At 26.3% G+C, this 14,741-nt stretch overlaps 1 protein-coding gene across 3 annotated transcripts in view; it reads right to left on the bottom strand.

The window, feature by feature from the left end:
• Positions 1-14,741, bottom strand: part of LOC136982977 (uncharacterized) — a 62,079-nt gene that overhangs the window by 36,648 nt on the left and 10,690 nt on the right. Inside the window, exons 3-4 of one of the 3 annotated variants that reach the window (XM_067279562.1) lie at positions 846-1,051; positions 589-749 (exon numbers count right to left, since the gene is read on the bottom strand). In XM_067279562.1, coding sequence (XP_067135663.1) covers positions 589-749; positions 846-1,051 — 367 coding nt within the window. Of the gene's footprint in view, positions 1-588; positions 750-845; positions 1,134-14,741 lie in introns of all 3 variants that reach the window. The other 2 variants (XM_067279563.1, XM_067279564.1) reach the window with 2 other exon arrangements.

The following is a 14,741-nucleotide window of genomic DNA, read 5'->3' as shown; positions in this document are numbered from 1 at the left end:
TGACACTATTCCAATACTTTCCCTTGTTATGTATACAAAATAGCTGGGAAAGTAAAATTGATTGGCATGGCCAAATAGTAAGCTACATTTTGTGAAATTATCAATTTTTAACAATATAAAAATTTATGATAAAAATCTTCATGAATATTTTCATGATAAATAAACTGAAATTTGTAATTCATTAGATTAAATAAAAATTAATCACAGGGCTCTAATTTCACAGTTTTTTAATATGTAAGAAGGGATGTCATAATTTAAAGAAACCCAAATTTCTAAAAATTCATTAATTAAATAATCTAATCATTTAATTATTAGTATCACCAAGTTAAAATATCAGTTATAAGACATTTGGTAACCTTTGATTATAAAATTAAATCATTTGTGTTGCCACTAATCATCCATTGTTATGTAGTGGTAAAAACATTAGTAAACATTTTGAAAGTCTTGGGATTAATTAATTCAATTAATAAACATTGATTATATTATTCAATTAATATGATTTTGATTAGTGTGCCATCTCACAAGATACATAACTGTATTAACTGAGTGATTACTGTATTCAATGAAAAAATATTAAAAGAAAACTACCTCTTAAACATAAAAATGTTAAGAAATCTTCTGTTTTTGGACGACGACATGGTAATAAATCAGTGGCAATACTGTTTCCTGAACATATTTTAACTGGTGTTGGGGCAGGACTATTAGGAGTAGATCCTTGTGCAAATTTTCTTTGAGCATGAACACGTGCTCTAAAAGATAAAAAATAAATTTTCAAATGTTATAGTTTTAAAAAGTAAAAATGTTTATAATTGTAAGAATAAAATATAATAATAATAATTATTAACCTTTTAGGACTTGCTTCTTGATTGTTTTTAGAATTCAAATGTCCACCCGCTAAACCTCTTCTCGTTTTCCCATCATCCTTAATATCATCCTTTTGTTCACCATTCACTTCTCCGTCCATCGCCCTCCGCTTACCTTCCTGAAGAGATGCATACAGTGCCTTCTTCAAGTCCTTTTCCTCCCTCCATAACAACCCATTATTGTAATCCTGTGACAAGAGATGGGCAATTGAAATTTCTAGGTTTTCTAGTGCTTGACAGAGAGGAACAGAGTTCAAATAGTGCCCAACTCTGGTAATATTTTAGTAGGGTTTTAAAATTTTTTGAAGGGCAATCAGAAATAAAAAATACATAAGTTATATCACAAAAGCAAACTAGCATAAAATAAATATGCGACACACTATATAACATATAAAATAATATTGCTAAATTTGATGAAATAAAATTATTACACATAGAACAATGCAACAAATAAGTAAGCATTGCTAATCACAATAAAAAATTAATTTTAACTGCAATTTAAATAATAAAATTATATCAAACACATCAAACATTAAGCATAAAATTTAATCAAATCTAATTAAATCAAAGTTCTAGGTTAAATTTTATTACCTTTTATGAATTCAGGCAATGTAAACAATGTTGTAATATTACTAATTAATAAAAAATTACATATAAACACTGCATGCACAAAATTAATTCTTATATTATGTAATCAATAACACCTTTAACAAAAAAGCAATAATAAAACTGATGAAAAATGAATATGACTGTTTAACTAATCAGAATTAGGTTCCAATTAAAAGAGGGTCAACAGATGCCTTGAAGCATCATAATTGTTACTCTTGTCTTCAGGAAAAATGGGTGAACATATCAGTCACATAATCTTAAAGAATATGTGACCTATATTATTCTAAAATTATAATTATAATACAATAAAACTTCATTTATGTGAAGTTTTCTATAATGAAGTGTTGGATTGAATAAAACATATCTTAATACTGTGTTGAAAAACTGCATCAAGTTTTCATAAATTTAAAAACTTCAAATAAATTTCTTTTATGAATAAACTAGATAAGCATTGAGAATAAATGTGCTTAATTAGAGAGAGGAAAAAAACTAAATATTAGTAATTCATTCAAAAACTTATTTTACAACTATAATTTTGATGAGAATATAATCAGAAATCACATTTATACAATAAAAACTAATAAAAAATAATATTAGATATTACATTAAGACATATAAAGTTTTTAAAAATAAATTTATAAATAAAATAAATGATCAAAATTAATGAGTCATTAAGCTTAATTAAAAATATTAAGATTGTCACCTAATATTAATTTGTTATTAATATTAAAAATAAAAATTTTAAATATATTTGAATAATACAGTGTAAATAAATATGTAATGTCTAATAACGATTCTAATAGCTTCAAATATAAAATTATAATAATAATAATAATAAGGAACTAAAAGTTCTTATGTATTTTGAAGTAATACTATACAACTCAAAGGGTCAAACTTATTTTATTTCAATTAAACATCTTTTGAAATATCTTACATCTCACTATCAGATTTTAATTAGAATTTTTTTAAATCAAAATTGTTTTCACACAGAAATTTTTGATATATAATTCAAACTCACGTCTTATTCTAACGAATATACATATTCTAAGAAGACTTAGGTGCATTCTATATAAGAGAACAATAAATATAAATAAATAATACATTTTAAAATGAGTTTTTATTCACAGTTTTTCAAAATTAGTATTATTTTCTTAAAAATTTAATACTAAATTTTTGTTTGCAATAAGTTGTATTTTTAGTTCTAAATAAACTTGTGATGAGCTAATATCACTTCTCAAATTCAAATATTAACCAGGGGCCATATTCTACTCATTGTCTCTCACAAGTCTGTTGCTGATTGGCTAATCCAAATGATTAGCCAATCAGCGACAGGCTTGTGAGAGACAAGAGATGAGAGACCAGAGACTGTGACCAGAATACGGCCCCAGATCTTGAATATCCCGAAAACTTAGCAAACTTAATTATCTTACGTAACTTACTTAGTTAATTATTTAATATTTGTTAATTAACTTACTTTATTTATTCCAATTTATTAATAAATTAATAAAGTAAAACAAAAAGTAAAAAGATAAACAATTTTCTAAACTTCAAACTTCAAATTAACTGTTTTTTTAGGTACTGTCATCTGAACTACAATTGGAAGAACTTGTAGTATTCAAATTTATTTTTTTATCAATACAATATTCAAGTATTCTCAAAAATAACTAATTCTTAATATTAATATTTTTAAATACTCAAAATTCTTTACTATAATAAAATTTAAAATTCTACTCATTTGCAGAATTAAACTATTTGTTTGAAGAACTAAGGTTACATGCACTTCTAAATGTAATCTGTTTTCATTTATTTTTGAAGATCTTGGAATCTAGATAAAAATTTTTTTTCTGATATATGAAACAAAACTCTAATTTGACCTACCTATCTACCAGTTTTGTTTTATATTTAAAATATCTTATACAGCTAAGAAAGGTTGAGGAAATTAAGGAGCAGTATCCAAACTGATTGATTTTCTGTCAATACAAACTGTTGGTTATATGTATTGGAAAATGTAAGTCTTAAAGTTCAGTCAAATCATTGAATTTATTTATAATATTATACTAATTAATATTAATGACTTTTTCAAATAGTATTAAGAGGAAAAAATAGAAAAATCCCTGCCAATTTTGTACAAACTTATTAAGCTTTTCTTTTAAAGATCGGTGCAAAAAAAACTTAGTATTATTACTTATTACTTAGTATTAATCATTAAATTAGTGAATTTATAGCCCAATTATTTAAGGCAATCATTTGGTTATGAAAAAAGCTGTTTATTTTCTCACTTGTGTTATTCAGAAAGAAATGGATAGAACACTGATAAAGAATATATGAATTTTTTTTTATAAAAAATAGAAAATTATTAAAAAAGTTGCAATTCAAAAAACATCTATTAATAGCTAAGATTGCATATTTTCAAAAGAGGTTTTAAATAAAAGAAAGGTAAATTCCTGAACGAATATATGATAGTAGTAGTAATAAAAATATTGGAGCATCTTGGGAGATTGAGTTTATTTGAAGATCATAAGACTGTATCTAAGATGCTTTAAACTATTAATTTAGAATAACCATACTGGTTATTCATGGTGCTAATTGGGGACAACTCAGTACCCACAACCTATAACTCCAACAATGGCACTCAGCCAGCTGTTGCTTTACTCTGGCATTATGTATACTGGCGTAATCTGGCTAACATTTGGCTGTAATATAATTATTGGGCTTAGAGATGTACTGTACATACATATTTATACACACACTTACACGCTATGCCAAATAAAGCAATAGCTGGATGAGTGTCACTATGGGAGTCGTCCCCAGTTGGTGCCATGAGTAACCAATGTGGTTGTATGTAAATGAATAGTTCTGGAAGTAAGAACTGAAGGTCTGGATAGTATAACTGGCAACACAGCCACATAGTAAGCAGCAGTTACAGGTTTGAGTCCTGCTCTGGGCCAATTCTTTTCTTCCAGAACTTCTACTTTAATTAATAAATGGCACCTAACACCTATTTCTAGACCAGATTACTTAGCATTTAATTTATAACAGAAGAAGTAATATAGTTTCATCAAATCCAGCAATTGTTTGGCTCTACTACAGTCTAATTTTTATTTTAATCATTTTGAAATATTTCAATATTGATAAATGCCAATACATATAATAAAATAATAATATTCTTTGTTATTGTTTTAAATATAAATATTTTATATTTTAAATAATAATCTGTTTTTCTTAATCAGGTCTGCTACAGTAACATGAAAAAACTTGATAAAAATGATAACTTAATTTAGAAAAGAGATTTTACAAAACAAAGAAAGAATTATCATTAAAACAGGAATAAAAAGTAATAATTTCCAAAGTCTTCAATAGCATAAAATGTGCATTACTAATGTAAAAGTAGTGCTAGTTAAATAATTTCAATTTGTATATCATTAGAAAAATGATTCAAAAATCCATCATAGAATGTTGAATTTAATGAATTGTTATAAATTGGATATAAAGTAATATTGTTGCTTGTTTTTATTGTTGAAGCTCAAATTTATTAGTTTGAAGTTTATCTCAAGTCATGATATTGGAGATTTTAATCAACATATTTAACATGGATCATTGTTTGAATGGACTAGAAACTGAAACTCAAGACTGCATGTTCAATAGTAACATGCATAATCTCAGAAATAAAGTTTTATGCAAGTTATGCCCTGCTTATTTAAACATACAATCTATCAAAATTAGTAAACAGAAATGATGTTACCATTGATGTTGTCTTTTCCATTATTCCATAAGCAATAGTCACATTGATAATATCATATACACAAGAGTTATGTAATTAGAAGAGTGATGAATTATTCTGATCAAAATAAAATGATTTTGCATCAATTACTGATATTCATCCATTATTTTAGACAAATGACTTCTTTGCTAGCAGTAATATCCATTGAGATAATTTGACTGAAATAATTTTCTTGCATTTATTTATAAAGTAACTTTTTCTTTTGTTGATGACTTTCATGTGTGATTATTCTAGGAAATACTCTTCCTAAACTTAAATTTATATCTTACTTTTACAGTCACTACAGATATTCATGAATGAAGATAATCTTTTATGCATCTTTGATAACTGTATGAATATTTACAATAATACTTACAAATACTTATAATTAAGTTTTTATATACATTCATATAACAATTAACTATATAAAAAATTAATAATAAAATATAACACATAAATTAATGTAAGATTTAATGAAATAAACAATCTAGAGATTTTAAATAAACAACATTCAAATGAAAATTGTTTCAAGAGAATGTATAAGATATATACAAATAGAGCATTATAAAGTGAAACAAATTCAATAAATAACTTAATTAAAAGCATTTTTACTTCTTTTATTGAAAATTATTTTAAGGTTAGTAAATAAATTAAATACAAATCAATTTGGCTAGAGGTAGATGATTAAATGTCTAATTATTAAATTTACCATAGGATGGTGATGGAATCATCTACTTTTAGCCATATTGATTTGTATTTAATTTATTTATTAATCTTAAAATAGTCCAATGGATAATATAGCAGATTGTTTGGCAATACAAATAAATTGGATTTTTTCGTATTATATATTTAAGTTTTTTTTGTATTTTATACATTTGGTTCAATAATTATATCTCTCTGTTATGTTCCCTAAACTGAGATAGTTATAAACATTGCATGAAAGTTGAAAACAAACTATTAATAGCATATTAAAAAGCACCTCAAAAAATATAACTAATCTTGCAAAATTTCATGAAATTTGTGCACAAAATAACAATGAATAATCAATCAGAGAGCCATTCTTCTGAATTAATTCAAATATTCTAGTTTTCTAGTTGTAGCATTCAGTTCTTGAATAGTCTTGTATGGGTAAAGATTTGTGTAAACTTGTATCAAGCATTCCCCATATGTTCTCCATGAGATTGCAGTCAGAAGAGTAAGTCTGTCACTTCAATACATTGATTCATTCTCGACTGATTGAATGTATTGTATCTTTGCTAATATGTATTTCAGAAATACCCTGTTGCAGACATAATGGAATACAGTGAAAACATCTCAAATATGGCACAAAATGTTCTTCATGGTCATATAAATTATATATTCAGAAGCTCTCCTACTTACAAATGTTTAACTTATAAACTTTCAGACTTACAAACAATTTGACCATACATCTAAAATTTAAATTTTGCACAGATTCTGAAGTTCTCTTGATGCTCATAGGATGACATTGATAATTGATAAATAATTAATGTGGATTTATTTCTACTGTGTATCATCATTTTTCATTTTAGTGTGAATTCTGATATTTCATCGGTGTTTGTGAGGTGGTGTTGAAGTTGGTAACATTACAATAATGATGTTTATTGCTATTGTTTGCAGTTTTTATAAACTTTTATAATTAGTGCTTCAAAAATGCATCAAAAACATAATAGTAAATCTAGAAATGGAGATAACAGCTAGAAGTGTAGCTCTGTTATCATAGAAATTAAACTTGACATTATAAACTAAGTGCATTAGGTGAAAAAATGCATGTTTGAAACACCCATTACTAAACAGTAGCAAAGGATAAATAAGCATACCTCAAGCTTACAACAAAACCTCAGGAACCTAATCAGTTCATAAGTAGAGGAGCACCTGTATTCAATATTCTTCATATACATTTAAATAAAAATGAGCAAAAACATCTCAAAAGAACTAAAGGCTCCACAGATCAAGAATAATTTTGTTGAAAGTGCAGTTTTTTCTATCCAAAAATACTTCAATAATGGATGAACCCATCAGGCCCATTAAAATTAGACTCCCCCCTTTTTCAGGTACAGTGAAAAATAATGAAACACTTCCATTCACCTTTTCTGCAATGCAAATGAATAGCACTGAGAACAGATAGCTTATGAGACAATTTTTTGCCAAATTCCATTGTTCCTGCAAACAGGATAGTGTCAGAATATATATTAGCAGAAATATGATGCATTGAATCAATAAATGCATTAAAGTGGCTGGCTTGCTTTTTTGAAATTTGAAAGAGAATGTCTAAAAGCATGCTTGTGAAGAGTGTATCTCACAAGCATGATAATCTCCAAATAGTGGACACCGTCAAAACCGAGGAGTTTGTCTGCTATTTGAAGGTGCATGCTGGCCACTATACAGTATCTTAACCTGGTCATCATTTAGTGAAGATTATGATGGATTACAAAAACATCAAATTTACACTAGGAATGTGAATATACTGAAAAGTATATGTAGCATATGTAATTAAAATATATATGTTATGGACAAAGTGATTAATCGGGCATTATTCATAATGACCAAAAAGGGTGCGCAGTGTGATAAATATTGATTCATTTATCAAATTGACCGGTCATTATGAATATTGCTACCACCTAGTTGGGCAAAGTGATAATAATACGTTGAGGAGTGATCATCCAACATATGCTAGCCAATCGGCACTCAGTCGCGCGTGTGTATTGTGTTTAGTACCGAATTTTAAATTTGATTAAAATAACTCCACTTATTTCATTTAGAAATATTTATTTTTTGTGAATTATTTCAAAGTACTATTAACTGATATTCTTCCGGTAAGTTAGAAGTAACTTCCATTTTTGACTCTCACTTTTTCTATCATTAACAAATACGCTAATTTTGTAAAAAATTTAATTGTTTTCACATTTTTCTGCTATTAACTCGTTTAATCGGTTGTTCATGTCACTTAATGATTCCTCCATAATCGTTACTTTTGTCAAAAAAAAAAAAAAAAGATTAATGACTGGTCACATAAATTTAAAATTCGGTACTAAATGCAATACGCATGCGCAACTAAGATTTAAGTTCTGATTGGCCTATGTCGGATGATCACTCCTCAACATATTATTATCACTTTGCCTGACTAGGTGGTAGCAGTATTCATAATGACCGGTCAATTTGATAAATTATTGAAATTTATTACAATGCCCGATTTTGTTGGTCATTATTCATAATGCCCGTATTAATCACTTTGTCCATAACATATATACAATGTACTGTACAGTAAGACCCTGCTTAACACAAGGGATGCATTCCTAGAGACAAAGCGCTACATGAAACAGCGTTAAACGAGGTCATTTTAACATAAAGTAAAATCTGTTTACTTTTGGTTGCATGTTTCCCTTTCCCTATTTACTCTAAGTTATTGTTATATTAATTTGCATAATAATATATGCTAAATAACACAAACATATGCACACAGAAATGTAAGGTTCATATTATGTGATGAAGGTCCTGGCTCTTCTGAAATTCTTATTTTTTGCAATAAAGTCGTGTAGTTTCATTTGTCACTTTTTTCTTTCCTTAAGCAATATCGGTAGCAGAAGATTGCATCCAAAATGCCTCGTTTCACTTTTGTGCTCCTTTCAAAATCTGGATCATTCATTACAATTTGATCAACGACTTTGGTTATTGTTACCAAACTTTCACTAAGGAAATCTGTAGAGAAATTCTTTGGGGTCCTTCGTTTTCAGTCACAATTTTTCAGTTCTACATGAATTTCTTGTTCTGCCAGTTCTTGAAGGTCGTCGTTGATAAGGCTCTGACCAGAAACCTGCAGTAACTCTTCATTATCCTGCTCGTCTACATCTCCTAGTCCTGCTGTATTGATTAGGTTGACAATTTGGTCAACTTAACAATACAGCAATAGGCTCTTCTCATTGAGAATTCTTGGATACTTCCAGCCATAACTTCTTCCACACTCCATTCATGCAAATATCAGTTAATTCTTGCCAAGTGAAGTCAATATTTCCTATGGCATGATGTTATATTTTTTCCAAAATTACACAAAACAAATATAGATTTAAGGAAAGTATGGTGCTATGATGAATTGCCACATTTTTGCTGATTGGTTTGTTTTTGGGAATAATCGTATTATATACAAATCAATAAAATGCTGTGTTAATTTGAATCAGAATAAATTTTGAGCATTTTTTAGGCTTCGAGCATACAGTGTTAAGCAGGGTCTTACTGTATTATTTATTTTTTTCAGCTGTAAAAATCTTGTTTTAATTAAATCTCATTCGAATGTCAAGTTACAAAGGTGATTTGCTATCCACTTCAATAAGTGAGAAATATTTGGAATTGTTATATTTATAATGTTATTTATGATCTAAGTGACTAATAAAAGTTGATACAGTGATTTGTCTGCTTTGTAGTTATTGAGTAGATGTAACTTTTGAAACATTTTTGCTTTTTTCAGTAACTGATTTATTAAAAATTACACTTTAGCAATCACAAAACTATTAAAACAGTTATGACAACAGCATTTGTATGGTGAAAGTTCAATGGTCGTATTACAAAGGGAATTCACTGACCACTTTAAAGTGTGAGAATATATTCGGTTTTCTCATATTTATGATCTCAAGTTTCTTTTTCATTACTACTATACCATGGTTCTTGTCAAATGAATGAATAACTCTGGAAAAGTTTATAGTTTATTGGTATCATAAGCTTAATTCTACCAATAAGACAGAAGTTTAATAATGTTAATACATATGACAATAAATGGTAATTTACAATTTAACCAGATTAGTCTTCTCTAACAGTTAATGAATATTTTTAGACTTATTATAACCTGACCTCTCCCGACCTATTCCTATTTTAAGCCAGTTTTTATTTGACACCTGTGGTCAAAATTTTCTGCCTGAAAAAGTATTTGAACCAATTCTTTGTTTTTGTTTTAAAATATTTCATATGTAATTAATTCTTTCAGAATATTGAAGGTGGGACATTATGTTTTTGTAAGGTTGATTATGGACAACAGCATCCATTATTTAGAAGTAAATATAATAAATGTCCTATTTGAAGGGTCTGAGAATTGTAAAAATGTCCATTAAGTAGAGGTGTTCACTATTTGGGAGTGTTCATTAATGAAGGTTTCACTATACAAATAATCACCCAAATGAGGCTTTTGAAGAGTTGTTTTAATAATTGTCATATTGAAAAACGTTGATGGAAGGATTCTGTAAAATCCTTTCATCTAAAATATTCAAGTTAACTCAGAACAATTGATTGCTACATGTTATTTGAAATCATTTGTGAACTAATTGTTGTTGTTTTTTTTTCTTATTAATAAAAAATATTAAAAATATCTTATAATTATATACAAAATTTTTGTGAGATTAGATTTTTATGAGTTGCTTTTTAAAATGTGATTGATATTTATTTATTTATTTCACATATATTAGGAAATGTCAATCAAAAATAGATTTCTGCCCCCAAATAACAAAGATCCCAAAAATGATTTAAAAAAAAAAGCACATTAAACAATAACAATATAAAAGATAACATATAAATAATGAGATAGACATAAAAAGTATAAAAGAAGATAGCGTTAAAGTGATGTTTACTAAATTACAAGTTATATAAGAAATGTTGATAAATATGCTTATATTGTTTAAAATTATAATAAAGGTAATGCTCTACTGTGGACATATGATCTGTATACTGATTAAAGAAAGATCTATGGTAATAGACAAATAATGAAAAGTTTGTTTATAACTTTTATGCAAACTCCAAAATTTCCCAGTATAGAGAAAGTCTTATGATTAAACATCAAACTGGATGAACATAAACATATCTAACAAAATAATTTAATTAGGCACATTTATGTTTATTAGACATATTTTTTTTGATCATGCCATATTTTTATTCCAACACTATAAATTTTTTAATTTATAGTGTTGGAATTTCAGACTTATATTTGTTTCTTAATATATGATAAATATTTACACTCGATTTTGGCAAATAGAAAATAATGTCAGATGAACTGACTGTCAGATATACTATAAAGGATTCAGATAATTTAAATACTGTCATTTACTTACAGATTTAAATTTATTCTAGGAATTAAATTAATTCCAAATAATATTATGTTCATTTTTAATTATGATAATTTAATCATAATGCTTTAGTCTCTTTTTAATTTTAAAAACTACTTTAATTACGAAACAATTAATTGACACATTTATTTCAAAAACTGGTTGTATGGAATAAAAAAACATACAAATATACCCAAAACCAGTAAAAGGAATAAAATTATTTACTGATATGGACATTTTCATCCATTTCTAACAAACATGTTAGTTAGAAATGGATGAAAATGTTCATATCAGTAAATAATTTTATTACTTTTATCAATTTTAGTATATTTATATGTATATACATAATTAATTGGGTTCACTGCTTATAGATAATACAAGTTATCAAAGTATTCCATCTTTTGGTGTTAATATTAAAATTTAAATTAAACAAAGAATAAAAAATTTTAATTTTTAACAAATATTTTTTCTCAAAAAAAAAGAAATAAAAAATAATAATAAAGAGGAACTATAATTATAATAGTAATTCTTATTACTGACAATAGTATAATTATTTTTAAACAAATTTTAGCTGGAAAATGGAATATTTTGATTATATATTATTCTTTTATCATAATAATAATAATGATAATTTATGAATTTAAAAATGGTTCCAGAAAAGATAACTAGAAAGAGAAAAACTATTATTATTAAATAATTACATTTATCTGAAATGTTTAACTTTTTTTAGAGTAAGGCAAAAAAAAAAAAACAATATAAAATTAAATCAAAAACTTTCTTAAAGATTTTTGCTTATTTCAGCATTGAATAGATCAAGTATAAAGATAATTATTTTGTTTTTCCCCCCACTGCTTTCAAAGTTATTTAATTGAAAATTTTTATATGCTGCAGATTGGAAAAAGACTTCAATTATTTAAATGTAATAAAAATCAAACTTTCTGAAAGCACTGTTAACTAATGTCAGGCACAATCAATATCTTGTACATTTTTGAAGAAAGATAAAATCACAAATGAAATAAATAATCATGAAGTGACTTAAAATTTGTTATTTTACGATAAACATTTATGACTGTAATACATATATAAAAGTGTAAACTGATAACACTAGATTTTTATTTATATATTCCATTGCTATTGATAATGTAACAAATTTGAAACATTTTCATCACAAATTTTTGAGAGAGTCCAAAATGAAATTATTTTATTATAAATAAGATTGAATGTATAAATAATCCACAAGCAATTTTTTTGATAAAATTTAACTTTAAAGATTTCATAATCTGTAGTTTTGAAAATATTTATTAAGCAATTCTTTAGTAGAAGTTTTGCATCTTTGCCTTAATTCCAAATCATGTTTAATATTAAAAAGTAGATGATTAAATCTTTGATATTTTAATGATCATTCTATGAAATATTTACATTATAATTTGAAATGTGATATAATACAATATTTACTCAAATCTAAGACAGACCTTAATTTCTACATGCATACCCTCATTTCTTTTTTTAAATGGACAATTTTAGTCACATTCCTGAGTATTAGTTTTAATTTTAATCATTATACATGTGTAGTTTTAGTTTTAGTAAATTTAGACTATGATAAGCAACACTGGATTTGATGTTCACATCTTTCCCCATTTAATCATACTCAATGCCATTTAAAGTGTTGGAAATGCAACATTTCTTGAAAGAATGCTACACAACTTTTTCTGGGATTTTCATCCAAGTACTTATGATGTTACTGTAATTGACAATGAAAGTGAGCTAAGTTGATCTCTTAAATATTTTCTATTACGAATATTGGTTTAATAAATCATTAAAATGATGCAATGGAAGTAATTACAGAGAAATAAACAGCATGAGAGTAGAGGTTGTCAATTATAACATATTACATCAATCTAAGACATACATCTTACATTTGAATAAATTCAGTAACTTAAATTACTTAGTTAATAATTCAGTAGATAAAGTTTCTTTTATCTATATACAAAAAATTATTCTCATTTAAGCCTTAAAGCAAAATAAATAAAATAAAAATTAGTTTACATATGTTTAAATCATCAATTAAACAATCTTTGAAATTTTGGATTTAAGTCATTAATTGTTAATCATTAAATCATTGAAAGTCAATATTTTATTTATTGATATTAAAGTTATTAACTCAAAAAATATTTTTTTTTGAAGTGATTATCTTTTTGCCTCACTACAGAAATTGAAAATGCATAAAATAATAAAATTTTATTAATTGTAATAAATTCAAAATTTACATACATTTAACTTTAAAGTTAAAAACATCATTTTATCAATACATATTGAAAAAACTATTATTTACTTTTAAAATACACTATTATTCAGTTATATTAATCAGAACATGTGAGGAAAAATTACATATTAATGATTTGTCGTTAGCAGAATGAGATTTCTTATAAAGTCATTAACTGATGACATTTTCAATCAAAATAAAGAAATGTATTATGAGGAATAATCAATGACAGCATAAAAAAATCTAAATTTATCTGGGAGTATTGATAATGATTTTAAAGATTTTGTTTAGTAGAGATCAGTGTTGTTCTGTCTTGTTATCACATCACTGATATCTCCAAGAGAAAGAGAGAAAGATAGCATCAAGAGACAAATTTTGAGAAAGATTATTGTCATTGAAATAAGAGAAAGTAATCCTTCAAAAAAACATATAACAGTTTTAGTATATGCACAAAGTTTGTACTAATTGAACTGAAAAGAGAAACAAAGCTTAGCAAAGTTTTGGTGTTTAGCCTATTTTCATAGAATGACTGCACGCTACTTAATGCCTTAATGACATTAGTAGTAGTTAGTCAGTGTGGGCTACACAACTATCTATCCTGACCTTAAAAATAACACCTCCTCTCAAATTTCATACAAAACAGATGTTAATCAGTGTAAGCTGAGATAATTTACAGGGAGTTTCTTAAATTTAATGTTTATTTTTGCATTTTTGAATCAAATAACAATAAAATACACATAAAAAATAGCACTTTCGGAATTCCAAGAGTATTTTACGTCATTAGAAAGAAGACAAAATGAAGAAATTAAACATATAATCATAGTTTTTGATCTAAATCTGACACTTTCACAGTTTTGGAATAAAAACTTGTTCATTTTTACATCACTAAACTCATTGGTTTTTTTATGCACCCTCTACAGAGGGATCTATAACCTAGCTTAAACTGGCATGCCAGCATTCCCCGGAATAAACCAGCATGCTGATTTTTTACCATACAGAAATATCAGATTTCATGGTCTACCCCAGATAGACTACCATGCTGGTCATTTCACAGAAATATGGTATCAACATATTATGTTCTAGGAAGATCATTATTTTTGACACTTAGCAGAACAGTAAATTAGAGCTAAGTTTTCTTTAGCAAA

This window comes from Centruroides vittatus, unplaced genomic scaffold, assembly GCF_030686945.1.
Source record: "Centruroides vittatus isolate TY-2023 unplaced genomic scaffold, ASM3068694v2 contig_875, whole genome shotgun sequence".
Classification (NCBI taxonomy): domain Eukaryota; kingdom Metazoa; phylum Arthropoda; class Arachnida; order Scorpiones; family Buthidae; genus Centruroides; species Centruroides vittatus.
The sequence above is the reverse complement of the archived record's forward strand: the minus strand, read 5'-3'. Positions and strand labels throughout refer to the sequence as shown.